General features: G+C 36.0%; 1 protein-coding gene across 45 annotated transcripts in view; it reads left to right on the top strand.

Moving 5' to 3' along the window:
- Positions 1-20,409, top strand: part of nek1 (NIMA-related kinase 1) — a 42,319-nt gene extending 21,910 nt beyond the window's left edge. For 20 of the 45 annotated variants that reach the window (XM_087298164.2, XM_087298165.2, XM_087298172.2 and 17 more), the window contains 11 exons: positions 643-783; positions 1,451-1,621; positions 1,715-1,927; positions 2,845-2,953; positions 3,624-3,700; positions 3,923-4,131; positions 11,780-11,919; positions 12,044-12,384; positions 15,665-15,798; positions 16,437-16,569; positions 19,202-20,409. In XM_087298164.2, the coding sequence (XP_087154290.1) occupies positions 643-783; positions 1,451-1,621; positions 1,715-1,927; positions 2,845-2,953; positions 3,624-3,700; positions 3,923-4,131; positions 11,780-11,919; positions 12,044-12,384; positions 15,665-15,798; positions 16,437-16,569; positions 19,202-19,215 (1,682 nt within the window). In that variant the 3' untranslated portion in view covers positions 19,216-20,409. Of the gene's footprint in view, positions 1-642; positions 784-1,450; positions 1,622-1,714; positions 1,928-2,844; positions 2,954-3,623; positions 3,701-3,922; positions 4,132-11,779; positions 11,920-12,043; positions 12,552-15,587; positions 15,799-16,436; positions 16,570-19,201 lie in introns of all 45 variants that reach the window. The other 25 variants (XM_087298166.2, XM_087298167.2, XM_087298174.2 and 22 more) reach the window with 4 other exon arrangements.
- The last annotated feature ends 5,864 nt before the right edge of the window (positions 20,410-26,273 follow it).

Genomic DNA, 26,273 nt, shown 5'->3' on the forward strand with positions numbered 1-26,273 from the left:
AGGGATTTTATCACAGATCTGAAGACTTTTTAAACATATTATGACCTTTTGTTTGATATAATAATTTTTTTTTTTTTTTTTTTAAGATTTATTTTTGGCCTTTTTTGCCTTTATTAGATAGGACAGTATTTAGACAGGAAGCAAAGTTGGAGAGAGAGGGGGGGATAGGGTAGGGAAATGTCCTCGAGCCGGGATTCGATCTCGGGACGCCCTGACGTGCTACTGCACCATATGTCGACGCGCTAACCACTTGGCTATTGCGCCGACTTAATTTGAATTGTTAAGATCCTGCAATGACACTGATTTCATATCATATATTTTATTCATTCTTTTAATAAGAATTTCTTAACACAAGTCAAAACGCGATTTTACTTCCTTTGGATATGCCCAGCAGGCATAGGATGTCAACATGACGTCAATTTGACATTGTACCCCAACGTCCATTTACAATTGGGTTGACGTCATTATGGGACATAAACATAACGCTCTTAGAGGCTGGCAAGACTTATAATCTTGGTCACCTGACGTCACAACCTAAATCTAACTTAACATTAACGTCTTATGATGTTGTATGCCTGCTGGGTGTATTAATGTGAGCTCCACACACATTCTCTTATTTTGTTTCCACGTGTCTTTTCTTAGTGTCTCAGGTGGCATCACCAGAAACGAATACTCCCTCGTGTGGAGACAGGAAGAAATGGCAGACAGATGGTGTTCCTCTTCTGTCTGTGGCTCAGCAGACACTGGAAGAAACCAGCTTTAGAACAGCTGGTCAATTAACAGGTAAACTTCCTCATCCTGGGATTCACTAATTTATACAGTTAATCTCATTCAACAAAATATATTTTAAATTGTTATGTAGGATTTGTATAAAAGGGAGAAAAATATTGGAAGATTGTCAAAGTCAGCTCCTTAGCCTACTTAGAAAATGTAATGAAAGTTACTGAGTTTCTTGTGGCATTTCACATTTGCATAACTCTAATGAGAAGTGAAACAAGTCAAAATTTCGCAGCACTTGGATGCATCTGAAAGCACATGCCATCCACTCTCATTACATCAGTATCATGCATTCATAGTGCTACCCAATCCGTTCAGTTATGAAGACCAAATAAAGCTGAACTTCTTGTAAATTGAAAGTTACAGGTGCTTAAAGTGCAAATTTTAATAATTTGAAAGAGGGTTTTGCAAGTCAGCAAGTAGCAAGGGCTATTTCATTTCTTGTACACCCTCTGTTATTTCTAGAGGGAATAGATTATGTTTTGGAGTGTGTTTTGTATTGTAACCATAGAGCATGTGCTACGCTCATTGGGACTTCCGGCACTCTGTAGCAACCAACTGAATAACAAAGAGCATTAGGTTATATCCAAGAACCCTATATATATATATATATATATATATATATATATATATATATATATATATATATATATATATATTAATCTTGTTTCAGAAAAAACAGTAGGTGAAGTCATTTGCATGGATGCCTGGCAGGGGGAGGGGCTAAGGAAGGCTTGGGGGCAGAGTCCAGATTCAGAGGTTTTGAAGGTGTTGGAAGAGGCAGAACTTCAGTCATTTACTCAGAGACTAGATCCTGCCAGCACATGTGACCAAACACTGACTGGTGAGTCTTTAATATTAGTGTTTTGTTGTTGTTTTTCCCACTTTGTTATGTGTTCTGACAATATTTTCCTGTTTTCTCTGTTGTTTTTATCAGAAAGCCTTAATCCCATTGAGGAATCGGATGCCACTAATGAAGCCAAGCAAGTGCCTCCTCCCGAACCGTGCCAGCCTGCCACTGACCATGACAAACAAGAAGTGACATGTCAAGAGACAGTGCCAATCATAGAAGAGGTTAAAAGTCAGGAACTTATCCAAACAACAGCAGAGGGGACAGAAAAATCTCATTCTGCAGAAAGTGACATAGAGGGTAAGAACAAAACTCTGAATATGACCACAGTAGTCTTCCAGGTTGTCTGCAGGGTCTTCATTCATTCAATTTTTTTTTCGACTTTGTCCCTGCCACAGTTGAATGAACCGCCAACTTATCCAGCATATGTTTCACGCAGAGGATGCCCTTCCATCTGCATTCTATCACTGGGAAACATCAATATACATTCATTCACACTCTCTGCAGGGTCTTAAAAAGTATTAAAAGTTGATAAATCAACTATGAGAAAATTAAGTCCCTTAAAAGGTAGTAAAAAGTCTTAATCACGGTATTACGATGTCTTAAATTTTGTTCCAGCGTTGTCCAAACTGTTTAACTCCAAAAAAGTATGAAAATATATTTATTTTCTTTCTAATATTAACAACGGCGTTAATCCAACCAATCCATGTGATTGGTTCGGGCCGGGACACATCCGGCCAAGCTCCTCCGTCTGGGTGATGTTACGTAATTTGGGACAAACGCCAGAAGGTGATATGATGTTCTCCACATGTAGCGAAACAATCGAGCGAAACAGACGGCAAAATGGGAAAATGTAAGTTTGCGTACTCCTGGTTGTAAAAAGACAAACAGTAGTTGAAGCCTGTCACTGATAACAACCGCGTGATTTATTCTTTCAAGCTTTGTTCCTTCCAAGCTTATCTTCTTTTCTGGTGCATGGTTGTGCTCCATTGATTTATTTAACTACAACAGTTTATTAACAACTGTTTATTAAGTTAATTTAATAAACTTAATTACAACTTGAAGCGGTCATGAAATTACCTTTAGGATTCATGCATATACCCAGTCTTTATACACCATGCATACTCTGTTATTTAAGGTTGTAATGTGCAAGGATTACAATCATCAATCTTGAGACTTAATGTTTATAACAAATTCACTTTTCTCTCTTCTTTCAGTGGTGGATGATATGGAGTCAGTTGTTCTGGATGATGTACCACAGAAAACCGCAGAGCCGCCCCCTGCAGAAGTAATTCAGGCGTGGACTAAAGACACTCCAGAGTCTCTGTAAGCTTTTCCACAGAATTTGACTTTATATAATACTTTTGGCATTCATATCTATATCACTGTTACTGTTTTGGGAGGTGGGGGGTTTCATCTTCAAACTAATTTTATTTCAAAGCTGCAAATGTAAGGAAAACCTTTCAACAGCCATTTTTTCAGTCTTCACTGTCAAATATGCTGATTTCATGCTTAAAAATATTTTTAGCATTATTAATTTTGAAAATGGTTGTGCTATTTTAAATATTTAGTTGGGATTTTGTTTATCAGTTTTACAGGATTATTTGATAAGCAATATAATATAATTTGATAAACAAAATAATAAACAGCAGTTCTTCAAAACAAAATAACTCTTTCTGGATGAATAAATGGATTGATTTCTTTTATAGAAAAGACTGTACCGTAGTGTACATACTGACATTGTATAATTGATGTAATCCAGGGGTGCCCAAACTTTGTTCTGGAGGGCCGGTGTCCTGCAAAGTTTAGTTCCAACCACAATCAGACACACCTGTGTTAGCTAATCAAGCTCTTACTAAGCTTTCTAGAAACATTCATGCAGGTGTGTTGAGGCAAGTTTGAGCTAAAATCTGCTAAACACCAGCCCTCCAGGACTCAGTTTGCGCACCCCTGATGTAAACTATGCCTAATCATTGCATTTTCTTTTTAACATTAGGCCAGCAGAGGGCAGAGTAATACAAGCAGAATGCACAGAGGTACCTCAGAGAGAAGAGAAACATCCTGAACCTCCAGGTATTCTCAAGCGCAAAGCTAAGACACCTTATCTCCCTGTCACACAAGCGTGTCTCATTATGCACCATATCAAAAGAACCCCAGGCTTCCCCTTTACACTTCATTTACCTTCCAACAATGTTAATCCTCAGAAGCTTTAAGAACTCCAGTTTGAATGAAGCTGCAATGTTATAAACAAAAACCAAAAGATGTTTTTTTTTCTTGACCTCATTCTTTTTCCAGCAGATGAGTCTTTGTTTGTGAAGTTAAGCAGTAGTCCAGCTCACAGACGCACAGTAGCGTTGGCCATGCTGTCTGCTCAATCCTCATTGGAAGACTCTTCCTCTGCTGCCTCACGTTCTCGATCAGTGTCTCCACTGCGCTCCCACCGCCATGAAGATGCACTGCTCATCGGCCTCTCCACTGGCCTCTTCGATGCAAATAACCCAAAGGTGAGCACTGCCATTGGAACTCCACTATACTGTGTGTTGTAATCAACATTCAGTCCTGTTTATTTTATTTCTCAAATCGCAAATCATTGAAGCTAAACTCTTGCCAAGTCTTCAAGTACTAAGGCTGGAATGCACTACAAAGCAGAGATGCATTGAACTGATTTAAAACACTTCTCATCGTACTCTTGCCAACTTTGTAAAGCGCTATAGAGAAAGACTGGGCATTGCACACTAAACAACAGGCTTTTCAAACCTGACACACTCATGCAAAAACATGTGCCGAGAAGCACATCACAAATGTACAAAATGTATGTTCTAAAATCAGCTCAAAATATGAAACGATCGATGTCAACTTTGTTTCATATTCTACAAGATGTTTTTGTGAAATGAGTCAACTTCAACACTGTGCATTCTAGCCTTAAAGATCCCTATTATGCATTTTAAAAAGTCATATTTTGATTTTGGGTATTTCCAACAACAGTCTGATCTGCATGCAAGGTCAGCAGTCAATAATATGCATTTATTTTTATCTGATTATCCCAACCACTCCCAGTGGAGCATTTAGGCATGGGCAATATGGGCGGTTGCCCAGGGAGGCACCTTGTAAAAAAAAAAGAAAAGAAAAGAAAAGAAAAGAAAGAAAAAACAAGTCTTGATGTTTTGATGAACTGTCCCTTTAACTATTCAGAAATGTAGATGTGAGAGAGTTAACAGATGCACCGACCAGAGTTAATGCACATTTACAAATGTGAGTGCAGTTATTCGAGTGTAGATCCAGTGGCTATTCTCTCTGCAGGCCTCAGTGCCTTGAAATTGATGATGGCAGCAAATGGCAGCCACTGGAGTGAGACAAAGAGAGGCATAATGTCTGCTCTCTTGGGTTCATTGAAGACCAAACGTGACACTGCTTTCTGGATCATTTGAAAGGGGTTTTATTGCACACACAGAAAGGCTAAAACATTAAAAACCAGTCTAGAAATGATCTGCCTGAACAAGAAGTTGTCACATGCTTGGTTTTTAATGGTGTGATTTTCTTGATCTTGCAAATCTGCAAGAAGTTGTATTTGCTACACAATATTGCTAATAGTTTTCCCAGGTTTCTGGCTAGGAGGACAAGGAGGTTAAGTTAGAGCTTGTATTCTGATATATCACTGTGTGGGTAGAGATCTGTATTAATGTTGTGTGAAGAAGAATAGGGGCCAAGCATAGAACTTCCAGCTACATCAGTGATTTATAATTTAAAACCTCCAGAATATTTTCGTGAACTAGCACACAACCCTGCAAAACTACAGTTTTAGTAAATCCAGGATTGAGTTGACAAGAGGATTTAGTGGTTAACAGTCAGGCCTGATTTATCAAATTAGCGTAAAAACCTTCTAAATTTTTATGAAATTGTAATTCTTAAATTATGATTTAAGAAAAAAAAAATTATTTTTATTTTTTATTAAACTCTATGCACCACCGTGACAACATTTACTTCCGCAATCTTAAATTATTTTAAAGGTCCGTACTGGCCTAATACCCCCATGAGAGGTTCTGTTCTCTCATCAGTTGCAATAGAATAACTTTTGTATAGATTATAATGTAGACATTTGTATTTTTTCCTATGATTGCTAAAATACACAGGAACCAACTAAATTAATTACAGCAACCTGAACCACACAGAATCAAATTTGAGTTTCCAAAAAAAGTGCCTCTTTTTTGGAGGGGTTATTATAAAACGGACAACATGTACAATTATTTTAAATCACTTTCAAAGCTGTTTTATGAAAATTCAGAGGGTATTCTTTAAAATGATACCAAACTTTTGCACTTGCACGTCTGCATGTTGATTTGGGAAGCTTTTAAATTTGCGTAGGCAAAATCCAGGTGGAAACCCCAAAATCGAAAGGTTTAATGATTATGACTCATAGGGTGATTTAAAGGGGTTCAATTAAGTCAATATTTAAGTTAAATGTTTACTTAGAGCTGCGCACTTTCTCCCATCAAGTTTTTTTTAAATCACAGCTTTTGCATGGCAAGTGAGACCCCAGTTTATAAATGAGACCCCAGATTTCTGCAAACAAGTCCAGTCGATTGAAGACTGACATTGCTCCCACCAGCCGCAGGGCTTCAGTGACTGATAGCAAGCCTGTGAATGTCAGCTTTTAAAACCTGACTGATTACTGTCTGGCACATTGTTCTGGGAGAGGAAAGAAGAAACCTGAGCTGGAGAAGAGAGACCCAAGACTTACCCAAGCCATCACTTGTTAGGCAAGTGCCGGTGTGGAGTGATGTGTTCTAAATTCACATATATTCTTGAAGAAGGGAAGAAATGGGGTCAAGGGGGCAGGTGGTGTGATGGTACAAGAAAATGTATAGACCTGTAGCCTGGAGACTTGTGGGTGGGTGGTTGTTAGTGGTTCATGCATTTGTGGTGTTAGGAGCTGACAGACTATTACTTTATCTGAAATAAAAGTGTCAAAGTCATTAGCCATATAAACTGCACAGCTTGGTGTAACATCAGAAATGTCAGATGATAAATTAACAAAGCTTGTAGGAATTTTCAAGATGCGTAGATCAACCTTATTAACAACTAGTATTATTTAAGTGTCATGTGCTGATATCATGTGTAACTATATTTTGAATTATTCTTTTTATTTAGATATTTTTAGTTTTCGCTCGTTCCCATTTTAATAGAGGTATAATTAGTCATTATTATTTATCATGTTATTTAGTAATAATGTTTAATATTGTTTATCATATAGTAAAATGCTTTACAGGGTTTATTATAGGTTAATTGTTCATATTTTAGTTTTTTATTTCAGTTTCAGTATTTCAATATTTATATTTATTTCAGCTATTATTTGTAATGTATATATTTTATTTTGTTTAGGTCTTTTATTACAGGGTATCTGCAGGGTCTTAAAAAATATTAAAATTTGATAAATCAATGTAGAGAAATGTAAGGCCCTTAAAAAGTATTTAAAAATCTTAAATGCTATTTTGTAATGTATTTATATACATTTTATATAATAAATTAAATCTGTGAATGTCAGGATGCTGTGTAGTTCATAAAATCAATAAAGTCCTGCTAGATTTGACATCTTGCTGCTTTGTTTACTGCAGTAACCAATGCAATACTATTAGTTCTATAGGCGCCAACCTGCTGAATTAGCTAGATTCAATTGATTTTTATTCAGTATACGAATGTTTTAGTTTTGGATTAGTTTTTTTTTTTTACATTAAATAATTAGCATATGTGCTGTAAGTTAAAAATCTTGCCAGTGTTTTACTGTTGAAACCTAAAGTTGTTTTAAGGTCTTAAAATGTATGGAAAGAGTCTTAAAGTTCTTAAAAAGTATTGAATTTACTCTCTGATTCCTGTTATACTCTATATTAGGGTTGTTGCAATACCATTAATTAATATTATGATACTATAGCAGCTGAGGTATCACGATACCAAGTAGTATTGCGTTACTGTAATTCATAACTCAAATTGTAAAAAAAAAAGTTTTGTTATAATAGGCCTACATAAATGTAATTTATAAATACCTTGAGGGCAAAATGCATTATTTACTCCTCACTTCTCCTAAAATTTATTCATTTTTTTTTGTTTATTTTGTTGATAAATGACCAACAAAAAAAATTAAAATAAGGATACAAATAATACAGAATGAAATTTGTTACAAAAGAGCTTTTTTTTTCAACAAAATCAGGCTATATGAAGTGGTCAAAAATTGTTTCAATGTTTCCTGTTGCTATTTTGGATTTTTCATCAATTTTTTTATCAGGTAACAATCCAAAGTAATTCAAAATTTCCCGTTGTGAGTCATTCTTTTAAATAGTTTGTGCATTTGAACTGAAGCATTAAAAAAACGTGAAATAGGCTACTACAAAAGGTGCAAATTTTACAGTTTTATGACCTTCAAAGGTTCCACAGACTATTCAAATAAAATGGTCTATTATTGTACAAACGTGTGAACATTTAAGTGACTTTTCCACACACAACATTAACTTCTTTTAGATAAACCATTAATGACGATACTACTGTTTACAAACTACAGTGGCCGTGCCAGTGTTTTGGAGCCGTAGTATGGTGATACTACCAGTACTACCGGTAAACCGTGCATCTCTACTCTGTATGATATAAATTATTTTTGATAACCGCCTATAATAAGCCTATAATATGATTAATTGTAAATTATTAATGTTAATGTTATTAACTAAGCATAACATGTTGATGAATACTGTAACAAGTCCTTATTTCTTACCGCATGAGCTGTTATCTAATGGTAGCATGAAAAGTGTTACCGCAGTGTTGTTATTGTTTTATATTTAGTTTATGGTAAATCGGTGAGAGAATTTAAATTTGTGTCAGTCTTAACTGATAGATATGAGACTATTACAGCGTATCCTAATAGAGGACCCCACTCCTGCCATTCATCACACATATTAGAGCAGAATCTTACAGTAGAGAAGGAAGAAAACTCTGGAAAGAGCTATAGAAAAACTGAGGAGGAAAGAGATGGGATTATAGCAGAAGAAACAGATGGAAGTCTTTGATAGCGTGTAGCACTTAGCACCGAATGATGAGGAGCTCAGATTTGTACATCTTGCAGAGTATTTGTTTGGAGTGATTTGATTCCCACAGACTGGAATTTGTGTTTGTGTGCACATAATGGTGTGTGCATGCAGGGATAGGCATATGTATGAGTGTGGATGTGCCTCAGGGCATTGCTGTGCTGTAAGGACTGCTGAGTGTGTATGTGTGTGTATTGGAGCTCCGGAGTGGAGCGTTATTAATGCGATTCTTCCACATCCTTGATGTGCCAGTAAACTAAAAGGACTTTGCGCTGGCCTGTGTACTTTTTTCGCCCACCCCACAGCAGCTCATACACAAATGCTTTTCTTTGCCCTCACAAAAGCACATTAAAATTCACACCCACGCCCACACTTTCACAAAACTACACGCACATTTGGCCTTTTGGCTCGCCTGCACTCTGCCCTCTGGACAACTGGACAAGCAGATCACACACACTCACGCGCACACTGAAGGCTGTCTTTCTCAGCGCAGACTGTCAGTCTGTTTAATCAGTAGTTTAGCACTCCTCTGTGCAAGTGTGAGAACACAGTGCATCTCTGTAACGACTGTAGTTGAGATAGATGACTTCACCGATATTAAAGCCTTCCCCTGCTCTGTGGAGACAAAGTCCCTGCTGAGTGTTAAATGCCGACGTTTTTTATTTATTTTATTTTATTTATTCCTGAACACGATTAGGATTAAATGGCTTCAGATTGTGTTTGGGCAATTTTTTATCCAATTCAAGTTGATTAAAGGACCATATTATGTAATTTGGGAATAAAAAAAATTTAGGACCCTATAATATATACATACCTTTGGGATGTGGTGGAAGGGGAAATTCGCACAATGGATGTGCAGCCGACAAATCTGCAGCAACTGCGTAATGCTATCTAGTCAATATGGACCAAAATCTCTGAGGAATATTTCTAATACCTTGCTGAATCTATGCCACAGAGAATTAAGGCAGTTCTGAAGGCAATAGGGGTCCAACCCAGGCCAGTACTATTAAGGTGGCCGGTGAGTATGTAAATTTATATATTGAGTGAAGTACATATATATTACATATATGTATATGTAAATGTATGTATATATGTACACACACACACACACATTACATATACATCCACATTGACTGAAAAGATTTATAAGTTTTATCACTGGTTAAATTGCATTGTCAGAACATTGCCCTGGTTGCTTGAATATACTGTATTATCTAGCCCAAAACCCTGACTTTAGTGGAGGACTAATTAACTATTTGGAAGTCTTTGAAAGAGCAGCAGTCAATACTTTTGTATTTTATCTTGCTGCTTTATAGAGACTCCTTTGCCTCTGCCACTTTCATGAAATAAAATGAAAAACAATGCTTATTTAAATTTGCTGTCGGGTATAAAATAGCTGGCTCTGCCTCATCCTTCAATGACGACCTCTTTGCAAAGCCTGCATTACATTGTGACAGGTTAACAAAACAATGTATACTGAAATGTGCGGCGCAAATTGTGGAGGTCGAACAGAAATGAACAGGGACGTTGTTAAAAATAAACTTCAAATGCTTGTGTCTAACATTAGGATCCTATTGTCTATGCTGAGACACAGGTGCTGCCCCAGAGCACAATGTTTGCTGAACTTCTTGCTCAGTACCAAAATGAGCTCTTAAATGTTTGCTCTCATATTTGCATGCTCATGGCTGTGATTACATGAATATAAGTATTACAGCTTACAGCATTTGAAATGTTATAATACACCTTCCAGTTACTTAAATAGGTTCACCTTAAGTTTAGCAGGTTGGATTACCCCATTTACTGCAGATTTCTAGATTGCACATCCTTGAAGATCATCTCTCTTTCTCTATCCAAAAGGTGTTGATTTGAAACTGTGCATGTGGACTGTTCCACTGTAGCTAACCCATTGTCAAGTTATTGTAAGCTGTGTGGCATGATGGGACATTATCTTGCTTGGAATAGCATCACAAGATGGTCAGCAACACTACTCACGTAGGCTGTTGCATTTAAACAGTGATCTATTGATGTGAAGGGGGCTAATTGTGTCAAGAAATGTCCTCCTCACTATTACCAGCATGAACAATCAATACAGTGCATGATGGATCCATGCTTCCATATAGTTTATTCCAAATTATGACCTATACCATTCAAAGAAAATGTTGCAGCAGAAGCCAAGACTCATCATACCAGATCTTTTTCATGCCTTTTGTTGTCTAATTTTGGCAACTCAGTGTTAACTGTAGGCTCTGTTTGTTGTTTTTATGAAAGTGAAAGTTGTGACGGGGCTAAGTCTGGTGACCCACACTCAGAATTTGTTCTCTGCATTTAACTCATCCAAGTGCGCGCACACACACACACACACACACACACAGACACATCTTGAGGCAAAGCATTGCTGCCTGGGGAGCAAATAAGGGCCTGGTGCCTTGCTCAAGGGACTAACTTCAGCCTTGGTACTGAGATTGGTATAAAAGCTGGTCATTCATTCTCACCACTAACAAACCATGCCAGTGCCAGGACTCGAATCTGTGACCTTCTGGATCACTTAAACGTGTTCAGAGATTCTTTTTTTGCAGACATTTGGTTACAATGAGTTTTTATTTAAGTTACTCTTGCCAATTACTCTTGAGTTACTCTGGCCATTGTCCTCTGGCATCAGTGAGGCCCACAAAGGTGCCATTCAAATGTTTCGTATGTTTCTTATTTTCTGCAAACCATAGAGATGGTTCTATGTGAAAATATCCGTGGATCAGAATAAATATACAAGGTGATTTAGTGTCAACAACCATGTCACCAAATTCAAAATCATCTTGATTTTTAATTCTGACGTTTGTAGATCACCTTCGGTACATCACCGTAACAAAATCTACATGTCTAAATGACTGCAGTTGCTTGTTCGTGTGATTGGCCGATTAAATACTTGCATTTACAAGCAGTTGAGCAGGTGTACCAAATAAAATGCTTGTGAGTGCGTACACATACTGTTTCAAAAGACCTTGAAAAATGCTATTTTCAATTTCTTGTGGGGATATCGGATTTGTGATGATTGAATCACTGTGTATGTGTGTGTTTGTGTTTTTATCAGATGCTAAGGACGTGCTCCTTACCAGACCTCAGTAAGGTGTTTAGTGATGCTACAGGACCTGAAGGTGCAGCCGCTCCTGACAGCAACCTAGAAATTGAAGATCTGGAAGATAAAGCAGATGAGCAGTCTGAACCTGAGGAGTAAGACGCGCACACACACACACACACACACACACACACACACACACACACACACACACACAACCTAATATATGCGTATGTGTGCACACACAGTGTGTCACTTATCTGTCTCTTTCTCTGTCAGTGTCTATGAGGATGACGATTTAAGAGAGCTCAGAGCATCTATGGAGAGGCTTCTTCAGGAGCAGCACAGTGAAGATGATGATGATGAAGAAGAGGATGAGGGTGGTGGATCTAATGGCAGCCCGGCCGATGAAGAGCCAGCTGGTCTTAATGGGTTAGCTAGTGCTGGTGATGACAAACGCAGCCCAGAGGAAGAGACTTTTAATAGAATGGCTGAAGATGATGAGGATGTTAGCCATGGTGAAGAAGAGCCAGGAGGCCCAGTCACAAATGGAATGGAATTTGAAGATGATGAAGAGCAGTACAGCAGTGAAGCACAGCTCAATGAGGAGTGGCAGTCAGGTAATGTAAACACAACTACAGAGCTCAGAGACTGAACTACAAGTGTAGTACTATAATAGAGCTGTGAACCTACACTAGCCTCACGGTTCGGTTTGGTTCGGTTGGTTACGATTATCATGCCACGATTCGGTTCAATTCGATATTTCGGTGCATCATGGTGCATTGACGTGCTTTTCATACACAGTTTTATATTTTCTTCACCGCAGCAGTTCTTGTATTAAAATGTATGAATATATTTATATTTATATATTATTTGTAATACAATTTTGTCATTTAATACAAACAGTCAGATATATAAACTGTATCTTTAAACAAAACGAGCATTAAGCAAATAATATAAACAAATATAAATATCCAGCTCAATTTCTGGTCCTTGTCTAGTTCTCTTACACCTCTTTGATTGGTCACACCCTCAACAAAAACGGTTGCGATTGGCCATTCACAGATGACACTGATAAGCAGCAGGCGTCAGCGGCGATCTCACAGCTGATGTATGATAGACACAGTGGAGAAAACTCTGCGCGGGGGGCACTTCAGATCATTTAAGAAGGGCACTATCTATCCAAGACTAAAAAGGGTTGAGCCCTATGTGTGCACGTACCTGCTGCTCGGAAGAATTGGAGGCCCTCTAATAGCAAATCTTAAATATTCAACATGTTGAACATTTTAAATACTATCAACCAGAAATTCCAATATGTGGAGAGAAACCCTGCATGTATGATATGGAGATTAGCAGGTGAAATTAAACCATATCCAATCAGAATGCAAGTTGACAGAAGATGGAAGCAGAATGCATGCATTCATGGCACTGCACAAAAGCATTTGGACAGCAGAGATGGAGGATCAGCATCAATTTCTGGCAACATAAGTGTTTATACAGCACTATCATTGCAATTTATTCCTGCCCTTTGTCCGCTATGTTTACTCTCATGTCTCAAGAGTTATTTTAAGATTACAGACCTTGTTCAAATCTTGGTGCTTAAAAATCTCTTGACGTGTGTTGTTCTGTATTGATGCGCACCACACACTTGGATATGAACCGGTATAAGATTCTTGACGATATGATAACAATGTATAAAAATATCACAGTTTACAGTATCAAAGTATTGTGAAAACTGCTCTGAAATATGTTATGTTTAAATGTCTTGGTAAAAAAAAATCCCCATTAAACACAAGATATTTTATTTAAAAAAATGTTTTTTTAAATATTTTGAAACAGTAAAGGTGTCAGACTAAATAATTAAAATAAATCATTGACTTCTGCTATCTTTATTGAATTCAAAAGCACAGATTTATTTACATCTTGAAAAGGCATATTTGCATATCTTTCTCTTTTTTTGGATATAAAGTAAGCAACTGCACTGTTCAGGTGTATAGCATGCTTGGATGCCGGTGCATAAGGAAGATGTTTTTCAGATGTTTCCTGTATCATGGGCTGACCAGAAGCTTTTGATGTGGAGGGTCCTTTTCTGCTGGAGATGCCCTAAAAAAAACTAAATAGTGGTAAAAAACACGCATTAAATCTACATATACTGTAGGAACAGTAAAAGAGAAAATGTTAGCGGTTTTAAAACCTTGACTTTTTCAAACTACGTTAAATCTTGAAAACGGTTATCGTCAGATGTCTACACTACCTGACAAAAGTTTTGTCGTTAATTCCAGTTGTAAAAGCAACAATAATAACTTGACTTCTCGTTGATCATTTGGAAAAGTGGCAGAAGGTGATAGAAATCAGTCAAGTTTGGTGAAGGAAAAATCATGGTTTGGGGTTGCATTCAGTATTGGGGCATGCAAGTTATCTGCAGAGTGGATGCAGATCAACCGCCTGAGGTATCAAGACATTTGTGATACCCATTACATTACAAACCATAGGAGAGGGCAAATTCTTCAGCAGGATAGCTCTCTTTCTCATACTTCAGCCTCCACATCAAAGTTCCTGAAAGTGAAGTAGGTCAAGGTGCTCCAGGATTGGCCAGCCCAGTCACCAGACATGAAGATTGAGCATGTCTGGTGTAAGATGGATGCATTGAAATTGAGTCTAAAGAATGTTGATGAACCCTGGGAGTCCTACAAAAACGCTTTCTTTGCCATTCCAGATGACTGTTAATAAGTTATTTGAGTCATTGCAGAGATGTACTGTATGGATGCAGTCGTCAAAGCTCATGGGAGTCATACTTTGTTTCTATTGCACCATGACTCTATATTCTATACTGTACATTAAGTGACAAGGCTTTTGTCCACGCAAAACTACACCTTACTGTCCTAATTAAATAATTAAAAATCAAGACATGATCATATTTTCTTTTGGTAAAATAAGCATAATCTAGAGGCCTTTGCCTTCCATACAAATCACTTCTAATAATAAATGATCAACTAGAAGTCAAGTTATTATTTGTTGTTCCTAAAACATGAATAGGCGAGAAGACTTTTGTCAGGTAGTGCACACACTATAGAAGCAAAACAGTTAAACCTTTAATTTTTTTATACTTTTGTTTGTGGTGTCTGACATTCTGGAAGATTTAACAACAATTTTTTGTGTGTTTCAGCGTTATACCCATGTAGACACTTAAACACTACAAACAGTTCCACTTACAGATCGATTATCAGAAAACAAACCCACAAATAGATCGAAACCCAGTAGACCAGCTAAAATACATTAATAGCTTCAAACGCTCGAGAGAGGAGTGACATTGATACCATATCCAATAAAACAATGCAGCATGCTAAAACAGAGCAACAGCTATAAAGTCAGCAACTAATACAGCACAAAACTTACCATATCTGTTAAATCAGCCAGCAGTAAACCATACCTTTTGAACTTGGTAGACAAACACACCCCAAATGCAATGTAATCTGTGAACGGCAAAAAAGTCTAAAAAAGACAATACAACAGTACAAAAGCATCCATGAAAATATCACAATTGAGGACACAATCCAGAAACGCAACTACATCAATAATTGCTCAAAACAAACTCTGAACAGTTGCTAACTGCATCCACAAAGACAATAGAGGAATTGCCTCCCAAACACAACTCATGTTCAAATCTTTATTGCTAAGCTGACTAGAACTGTGAACAAGTATTGTGTTTATTGAGCTAAAGATACGGCTCTGTCTAATTAAGCCTGGTGATTGATGGCTTTGTGTGACTGCAGCGTGTGGAAGGATGCTGGTAAATAACACTCTCAGTCCTGACTTGGATCAGCATATTATCAGCCAGTATTCCACAACAATGCACTCCCACTGTGTGAAGTGTGTGATTTCTTGTTTTTTTGAGTGCAGATGGCAGCGAGGAGGAGGACGACGAAGAGCTGGAACAGCAGGACAGCATCTTCAGTCGTCTGGAGGAGCTGCGGCTTCATCTAGAGCAGGCCATGGGCTTTGAGAACTTCATCCAGGCCTACAACAAGATCAAGGTCTGAATTAAATGTCAAGTCTTACTGTGTGTCTACAGTGGGATTCGGAGGTTTTGTGCCCAGATGAATGCGTTGCGGAAATCCGGAAATATCTAAGATGTCTTTAGTGGTCAAACGCCACCAATAACAATGCAGACGTGCACGTCTAGATGAGGACACTCATAAATTTTAAACGCTAAGTTTTGTTTTTAGCCATAGGGAACATTCTGGGAATTAGATACAGATGGTATCTTTAACCTTTAAGAATGTTAAATGTAATGTTTTTTTATAGTTTGTCACACTGGAAGTGCAATAAACTGCTGTAATTTGCTGCATTTTTTTTGCTGTCAGTTGCTCTAAAACTTAAGAGACCCTGTGGTGATAATGACTCTGCAGCTCTCGACTTAAAGGAATAGATCAGCCAAAAATCCTGTTCGTTTACTCCTCCTTTTGTTCCAATCCTGTCTGATTTGCATTTTTTTTGTGGAACATAAAAGATTATGACAAATTACTTTATTTATCCAAAGCTATACAATTTTGTAGCAACATGAAAGCAAGTAAATTATGAAAGACTTTTTAAGGAGGCTTAAACAGTTTATTTTGTATGGTTTTATCCAGCATTAGATCCTTATTTGTGTGATTTCTGTGTGTTTATTTAGGCTATTCATGAGGATGAGGATGAAAACATTGCAATGGGCTCCAGCATGGTGCAAAACATTTTGGGAACTGAGCACCAGCACTTGTATCCTAAAATCCTCCATTTGGTGATGGCAGATGGAGCTTACCAGGAAGGTAAAGTGTTTACACACATACATACTCTCACTCTGTGATGTGTTCATGCACCATTTCTTCTGAATATCTTCATACAGACTGCAATTCATTCAGTCGATCAGTCAGCAGTGGAGGAATATAACATGAATGGGTGTAGAAGTGAGCAATTATGTCATTCAATGCAAATAATCAAGCGCTATATAAAATGACATGAGCACTTTTCATATATCATTTTTTTTTATATTTCATTCATAAATAAAGCACTTGGGCATTCTTAGTTTCTCTAGATTTACAGTTTAGAGTTATGCACTTCTGCAAACGACTGGTGACATTTATTCCTAATATAAATAGAAATGATGTCATTTGGACCATTAAATGACTATTAGTTAAAAAAAGATGACCAATTTCCTTGATTTTTCTTTTTTCTAGTCACAACTAATGATTTTTTTTTTGACAAAATAATATCTTAATTGACAGTATATTTATTTTAAATTACAAGAAAGCAAAATATCAGATCTTTGTAAAAAAAAAAAAAAAAAAAAAAAGTTATTAACAGTTTGCACACAACGTGTCCAGTATATCCAGTACACCCATTCAAATTAAAATTGATAATCAGTGTATCCCACACATATACTTTATTTGGGCAGGCTGCCCAGGTATATTAAAGGCTCCCCAAGTATATTTAGTGACACATTTTTTTACTATTATTATCATCATCCTTTTACATTTTTTTTCATCCACCTATAATAAATAAACATCCGCGGTCGATTAAGCAGTGAAAAATCTTTTCTCTTTTACTGCTCATTCTGTGTGCACGAGAACTCTCAACAGATCTGCAACTTTTTGCATCTGGCCAGGGTTTCTAAATCTACTAAAATGCCTGGGATTATATTTTGCTTGTGTTTTTTAAGCTGTCGTTAATTTTATGCGCAAAGTAGCGAGAGAGATATTAATTAATTAATTAATCTAAATTGGCTGCAGAATATTTGTACACCGTTAGAAATGGGCAATCAACTCATTTACTTATTTAAACAACTTATTTAAATAATCTACACATTTTATTTTTTGTAATTATTATAATTTTTAGAGATAATGTCTGTTTTTATAATTTTTTCTGTCATATATTTCTTATTTGCTGTATATTTTATTGATTTGATGAGGTCAATATATTACACATTTTATACATCTAAAATGCTTTAGCATTACTGTACAAAATGTCATGCCAATAAAGCAACCTAAACTTAAATGAGAGATAGAGCCAGATTTGACCTGTAAGTGGGTGCACATGGCTACTGAATAGAATAAAAGAGAAAAAAAAATTATTTATTTTTTACTTTAACCCATTGATTAGAAAATATTTATAACAGATAATAATAAAAAAATAGTGTTAAAATTATTAATCAAATTATGTTTTGTTTGTTGCATATAGTTAACAATTTATGTGCTGTAGATAAAAGGTGTGTTTTAATCCGGCTACTGCTACAAGTATATTTCAAACCTGTGGGAAGCACTGAATAATATTAATTGAGTGCCCAGATATTATTATTATTATTAGAATTATTATTAATATTATTATTATTAATAAGTGATTTACATATTGCATTTATATGAATTATAATATTTTATTTATTTTTTCCCCAATTTCTGCTTACCAGAGATGTGTTTTTCAACACATTTTTAAACATCATAGTTTTAATAACTCATCTCTAATAGCTGAATTATTTTATCTTTGTCATGATGACAGTAAATAATATTTGACTAGATATTTTTCAAGACACTTCTATACAGCTTAAAGTGGTATTTAAAGGCTTTATTAGGTTAATTAGGTTAACTAGGCAGGTTAGAGTAATTAGGCAAGTTATTGTGTAATGATGGTTTGTTCTGTTGACTATTGAAAAAATTTAGTTAAAGGGGCTAATCATTTTGTCCTTAAAATGTTTTTTTTTTTAATTTAAAAACGGCTTTTTTTCTTGGTGAAATAAAACAAATAAGACTTTCTCCAGAAGAAAAAATATTATCAGACATACTGTGAAAATTTTCTTGCTCATGTTTAACATCTTTCATATGATTTTTAATATGGTATATATTTGAAAATTATTTATAGAGCATCTTTTAATACTATTTAATATTATTCTCATTAAAAATAATACTCCACATGGCATTTAATATAAGTTAAAAAAATACATGGAAGCAAAATCCTTTCTCAGTTCAGATTTAATGTGTTTTGCCATTCACTAATTAGTAAGAATCAAACTGATTATCTGTAACTAGCAGTGCCTGGTCTTGCCGTAGATGCATGCGGCACTAGATGCTCCGTGTTTACGCCTCTGAGCAGTCCCAGGGCATCTGGGTCAGATCACATCATCTGGGTTCAGACACAAACATATGTCTGCTTGTGTATTCAGCAGCAGCCTCTGACCGATGTGAGGGTATTCCTGCCATTTACACTGTGTGCTCAAGGCTAACTCCTGATTATTCACTTTATTGTGACCTCTGACATCAGGAAAAAAGTCCGGAAGTTTTCTTCAGATCTCAGCCTCGCGACAGAGTTGATCATTCCATAACAGTTCCTCTGTTTCTCTCTCTCTCCCTCTCTCTATCTCTCTCCCTCTCTCTATCTCTCTCTCTTTCTCTCTCTCTCTCTCTCTCTCAGATAATGATGAATAGAAGTTATTCATCCGTGCTGTTGGCAGCCTTGGACAATCTGCTGGCAGGCTGAAGTGTTCCCATGATGCACTCTGACAGGCCGAGGAGGTGCATGTGGGGAAAGGGGAGGGAAAAGGGGGAAATGGGCCACTCAAGCATGGGCAGTTTAGAGTCCACGCTTGACCGTAGTTCTACTTCCATATCCCAAGCAACCGAAGCACTGCTCTGTAAATTTTGTGCATATAAATGTGCTGTGGATAATAATATTTAACCAAAGCGTAGCCGAGTGTTAGCAGGCGAGAGGTAGGACGTCCCGGACAGAGATGTACATGCGTGTCTTCCTATAGCTGATGACAGACTGTGTGTGTGAAAATGCTGCTCAGGCTGTATTCACAACAGCTGAAGCCCTGGAAACTGCTTTTTAAGGCTCTAGACTGGCCAGGGAGGTCTAGTTCAGGGGGACGGAGGTCAATTATCTGCCCAATATCAGGTGCTCGCACACAACGGGCAGCCGGTTTTTAACCAGCTGTCTACCTCAGACAACAGACCAGTCTTAACTGCTAGTCTAAAAATACCAGTCTTCTCAAATCTTTTCTGAAAGCTCTTTTTCTACTTTTTACACATTGTTTACTCGATATCCTCAGAAATTATTTTGCCTTATTCAAGATTTCTACCCGATTCGATGAGGCTTAATTCATTAGGTCCAGATTTGGCTTTTATTTAGGGAGCTTGGGTAGATTTACTATGCATATATCCAGTGTTTTAACACACTTGTTGGCTTTAGTAAAGAGATTGTTCACCCAAATAATAATAATAATCATCATCTAATATTGTTTACTGGAATTATTATTATTATTATTGTGAAAGTAGATATTTTGAAGAATGTTTACAATTTTTGCACATACAATGATAAGAATAAGGATTAAAACAACACTGGTCCCCATTTACATTTATTGTATGGACAAAAAAACAAACATAAATAGTGATTTATTTAGTTTTTTTGGATGAGCTATCCCTTTAGAAGCGTTTATAAACTGCGCATGTTGTATGCAGACTCACCTCTAACGGGACGAATTGCTCATTTTAGCTGGCAGAATGTGCTACTTGAAAGTGTACAGAATTGTAAAAATAACTTGCAAGCATTATCGTTTGGTTGCATGTCAGAATATGTATATCTTTGTACCGAGAAATAAAACTTCTTCTTTTTTTCTTAAAGAATGTGCCTGTGTGGGTATTTGGCAGTAAAACGCTCCACTTTGGATGTGAAACAGCTGAGTTGAAATCAGTTGCCAGTATCTATTTTCGGGCCGTTCTTCCTCTGTCTTCAGCCTGATTGGTCTGTTGAGCTGTCAATCATCAGCAGGCGTGCAGCTGTCACAGGAGTTGGCTGGAAGTGTGTAGGGGTTTCCCCTTATCACAGAACACCCGCACATTCTCAGACAACCACAAACTGTTGTGGGTGTGTGTAGTAGTTGTGTCTGTGCCAGATTTCCTGAGTCATATAGTGTTTGCTTTCATTACATCAAGCCTCTGCAAAACCATTCATGTATATGCAGAGCAAGGTAATCTTTTATTGACATGCACTACTGTTCAAAAGTCAAGGACAAATGGAAATTCAGTGAGGATGCTTTTGATAGATCCAAAGTAGGGCTGCACAATGTTGGAAAAATCTAACATTGTGATATTTTTTTTATTTTGTTACTTATATATTATGATATAAATAGTAGAGTTGAATATTTATTTGGGATGAAGTTATTATTTTAGATTGATTGGGATAGGAGTGCATAAAATATAATAAACAATTTACAAGCAAATTCAATATAGAAAAAGATACTAAATAAATAAAGTGTTTTATTGTTTCAGAGAAGTCAAACTGTATTCAGTTATACAGTAATTGAACAATCAAAAGTAAAATAATACTGCACTAATACTGTCTTTGTTTTATAAACAATTCGATAAAATTAATTGTTGTTAATTTGTCGAAGTTACAATTTCTTACGCCTGAATGCTTTTAAAACCCTAGAGTCACAGGCCTCAAAAAAACAAAAAAAACACTTGCAAAATGATCAAGTATAATGCAGACTCAGCATTGCATATATTCGTAATGTGATTATTGTGAATGATCACATTGCGATATCTATGCTGAAACGATATGTTGTGCAGCCCTAACCCAAAGTGTTCATAAACTTGAAATGAATGCTGTATTTTTATAATCATAAAATTCTGAAAAGAAAAATATATCACTGTATTTGTCACTGATGATAATCAGAGTAGTTTTGCGGGTTTTCTAAAAGTAAATGTAAGATGTAACTAGGTTAAAAAGAAATCTAAAAATCTTCAATGGCACTACATCAATATGTTCTCTAAAAATAACTTGATTAGCTTTGCCTACCGTAACTACTAATCTTTCTGTAAAAGTCATGTTCTTCCTCAGTTTTCCAGTCCAAAATCTACAAATATCTTAAGACGCTTAATTAACATACTGTAAATTGAAAGATTGAAGATAACTTGTTTTCTGTAAAACTGATCAAAATGAAACAAGTTTCTCATTAAATCCAACGAATATCTGTCATACCGGGCAAAACAATTTTTTGACAATTCAAAAAGAAAAGTAATTTTAGAAATATACTCATTTGTATTGTATTGTAATGTAATGTACTCATTTGTTGCTCAGAAAACAAGACTCAATTTTTTTGCTATAACAATTTTCTTTTTTTCGCAATTTTTGATTTGTATCAGAAAACAAAAATGCTTAAGACCATTTTTACAGTGAATGCTAAATTTAATGCTGTGATGTTTGTATTTCTATTTATTTTTAAATTAAAAGTAATGGATTTCTATTTAAATAAATTTTTAAATATGGTTTACTCCTGTAATAGCAAAGCTGTATATTCAGTATCATTACTCCTGTGTTCTGTTATATGATCCTTCGGAAATCATTTAGATATGCTTTCCAAAGTTTTTCGAAATTTGCTATTACAGGAGTAAACCATATTTAAAAATGTATTCAAATAGAAATCTGTTACTTTAAATGGGTTATATTCTTTATTTTTGTCAAGAATGTAATGTAATGAAATGTAATGTGTGTATATAGCATATTTATCGTGTATGCCCATACACCCAAAGCGCTTGTCTCTCCACACCACCACCAATGTGCATTGGATGATGCAACAGCAGCCACAGGACAACTGCACCAGTGCGCTTAACACACACCAGCTATAGGTAGAATGGAGAGTGATAAGAGTCAATGTATTGGATGGTAAGGATTAGGAGGCCATGGTTGGTAAAGGGCGTATAAAGGGAATTTGGCCAGGACACCATGCACTGAAAATAAATTACAGCTGGGGTGCTAAAAAAAAGTAAAATGACAGATGTTTAATAACAGAAATTTACCATAAAATGCCAGATGTTAAATGACAAAAACTTACCGTAAAAAAATAAAAGACGGTAAATAACAGAAATTTATCGTAAAATAAAAATTTTAAACTGCTTTTATTCTTGCCAAAATAAAACAAATAAGACTTTTTACAGAAGAAAAATTATTATCAGACATGCTGTGACAAAAACTTACCGTAAAATAGCAGATGTTAAATGACAGAAATTTACCGTAAAAAGCCAGGTGTTAAACAACAGAAATTGACTGTAAAATAACAGATGTTTAATGACAGAAATTTACTGTAAAATGCCAGATGTTAAATGACAGAAATTTATCGTAAAATAACAGACGTTAAATTACAGAAATTTACCATAAAATAATGGACATTAAATGACAGAAATTAACAGTAAAATAACAGACGTTAAATAACAGAAATTTACTGTAAAATATCAAACGAAAATGACAGAATTTTACCGTAAAATACCAGACGTTAATTGACGGAAATTGACAGTAAAATAACAGACGTTAAATGACAGAAATTTACCGCAAAAAATTCAACCAAAATTACAGAAATTTAACGTAAATTAATATACGTTAAATGACAGAAATTTACCACAAAATAACAGACGTTAAATTACAAAAATGTACCGTAAAATAACAGACGTTAAATGACTGAAATTTACCATAAAATATAAAACGAAAATGACAAAATTTTTTTGAAAAATACCAGACATTAAATGACAGAATTTTATCGTAAAATACCAGATGTTAAATGAAAGAAATTGACAGTAAAATAAAAGACGGTAAATAACAGAAATTTATCGTAAAATAAAAATTTTAAACTGCTTTTATTCTAGCCAAAATAAAACAAATAAGACTTTTTACAGAAGAAAAATTATTATCAGACATGCTGTGAAAATGTCCTTGCACTGTTAAACATAATTTGGGAAATACATAAAAAAATAAAAAATAAATCAAAGGAGGGCTAAGAACTCTGACTTCAACTATTTGCATGTGCAGCCGTAGTAAACAAAATAGGCTTCTTTCAAAATAATTGTGCATGTAGATTGATAAATGACTTTCTCTTCATACCTAGACAGCATAATTGATAATTCTTTTGAATTTATCCCCCAAAAAAAGTGGCAGCGAAACATCAGTTCAATACTAAATTACATTTTTTAAACCTTCAATAAGCACTTTTCCTCAGCAAACACTTTCTGTGATATCAATTAGCTTTTCATTTCTAACTCTATTTCATGCTTTGTTCAACGTAAACTCAATTGTGTGTGGGTTTTTTTATATCCATTGTCACAGTTAATTATTCCTTTTTGATGGTTTTGTATGCAAATTGAGCTACCTGATCCTGTGGGAGAATAAATGACTGCATCTAAGAACCACTGATGGATGGAGCACTGGATTTTTATTTTCTTCATAATAGCAGGATTTAATTCTCATGCAAATGGCTTTTAATTTAGAGGAAGACGTATATAGTACTGCAATTTTCGAAACGGCAGGGCGTCATTAATCACACCATTACGATTAATGCACCTGAAAAGCTTCAATTAAAAATAAAACTTATGTAATTAACTATTTATGATCCAAGCAATACCAGTAGGATGATACGCATTTGCCATTGGAAGAGAAACTTGAGTTGGTGATATATAAAGATTTGAGTGACTAATAGCATTGATATGATGTTGGATATATTCATGGTCGGTCAGGAGTCGTAGAGTTTGGGTGGACTCTTAATCAGGGCTTGCGGACACTGGAGGAATGTGTAATATGTTCATGACTGATGGGGTGAGTGGAGGAAGACAGCAAAATGAATTGCACAAGAAAAAGCTGTTATCCTCGTCTCACCCTCTTTTACCCATTTATCAAATCCCAAGAGCTGAGTTAATTGACTTCCTGGTTTAGGTTCCCAATAGACAATATGCGTGTCAAAAAGGAAGGCTTGTCTGTGTAGTCATTATTTTTTTTTCTTCTTTTTTTTAAAGGTTGTATTTTTAGTGGTGGCACAGGGGGTAGCACCGTCGCCTCACAGCAAGAAGGTCACTGGTTTGAGCCTCGGCTGGGTCAGTTGGCATTTCTGTTTGGAATTTGCATGTTCTCCCTGTGTTGGTGTGGGTTTCTGTTACGAACCTTTTTTTTAAACAAATCAAAATAATTAAGTCATGAAGGGAACGCAACATAAAGAGTACACATGAACTAAGTTGTCTAAATTAATAAATTTATTACAACCAAAACAATTCAACAGATCATGTGTCACAACTAAATAAGAATGAATAAAGAATCAATAACTCACGTTCTCCAACAACATACAATACTAACCAAAGACTAAACAACCCAACAATTAACAAATTAGAGCAAAGTAAGACTTAAAGAAAACAAAACAGTAAATTAAAGAAACGAAAGGAAGCTTGATGGCTGGCTGTGAAGTCTCCTCTGTCTCCGCTCAAGGATGGTCCGTATTTATAGCCAATTTCAATAAACGCAACTCGCCGCAGTTGCGCAATGGCGGACTCTATACTGTGTGTAAGTGAGTGAATTTCGGCTATATCTCAAGAATATTCTATGTCCCGGAAAGAATCTTTGAAGCTGGATGTTACATTTCTCCATTTCAGTCTTTCAGTAATCCCACAGATATTTTGAATTGATGTGCTGGTCTTGGTCTAGGGTATTGTTGTCATTAACATGTTATTTCTTTACCGGTCATTTTTTTGTTAGCTGCCAGAGCACAATTTAGTCCATACCTCACACTGACATGCAGTGAAGATGTCGTAGCACTGGACTCCAGGTGCTCCGGTTTCCCCAACAGTCCAAAGATATGCGCTATAAGTGAATTATCTAAGCTAAATTGTCCGTAATGTATAAGTGTGAATGATTGTATGGGTATTTCCCAGTTATGGGTTGCAGCTGGAAGGGCATCTGCTGCTTAAATCTTATGCTAGATAAGTTAGTGGTTCATTCCGCTGATTAATAAAGATACTAAGCTGTAAAAAACTATTTATGAATGTATTTTTGATTATTTTAATAATGTGACTATTTTTGTATATCAAAGTATCTTTCAGGGGGAGAAAAAAAATATTTTATTATGTCTTATAAATAGACAAGCCCGAAATTATTCATAACCCTGGCAAATTCTGACAAAAAGTTACTTTTATTTAACCAGTAAGTTGTTGCTTTTAAAGTTGCTTTGTTTTTACCAGAAAGGACCATAGACTGTAAAAGATATGGCTGTATATCTGTGATGTCATCCATAGGTTTCTGAGGAGCACAAATGAAGCTACAAGTATTGTGGTCAACCGTCGCCATTTTGCTCACACGTCATCGCACCCACTGCGGTTGACCAAATAAGGGCAAAGAGGCGGAGCGTCAGTGGAGCTACAAACGCCCTGCTAGTGTTTTGCTTAGACTGGCTTTTCTTTGGGAGAAACGCTTAGTACTTCATTATCAGCTGCATAAAACAGAACAAAAATACGATGTGTATGCCGAGTTCAGTGGCTGATCAGTTGGAATCAGCTGAAGTGAAGGTGAAGTGGCGGCAACCAGTGAGACCTAGCTGTCACTCAAGTGGCCACGTCCTTAATTATGCAGACTCAATATAACTTAATAAAAGCTAAACGGATAAGTTATAAAAACATTCACCCCCTTCACAGTTGTCATGAAGCGTAATAATATTTATATGCACCAAAACCATCTT

This window comes from Danio rerio, chromosome 20, assembly GCF_052040795.2.
Source record: "Danio rerio strain M-AB ecotype USA chromosome 20, GRCz13ab, whole genome shotgun sequence".
In the NCBI taxonomy this organism is placed as follows: Eukaryota; Metazoa; Chordata; class Actinopteri; order Cypriniformes; family Danionidae; genus Danio; species Danio rerio.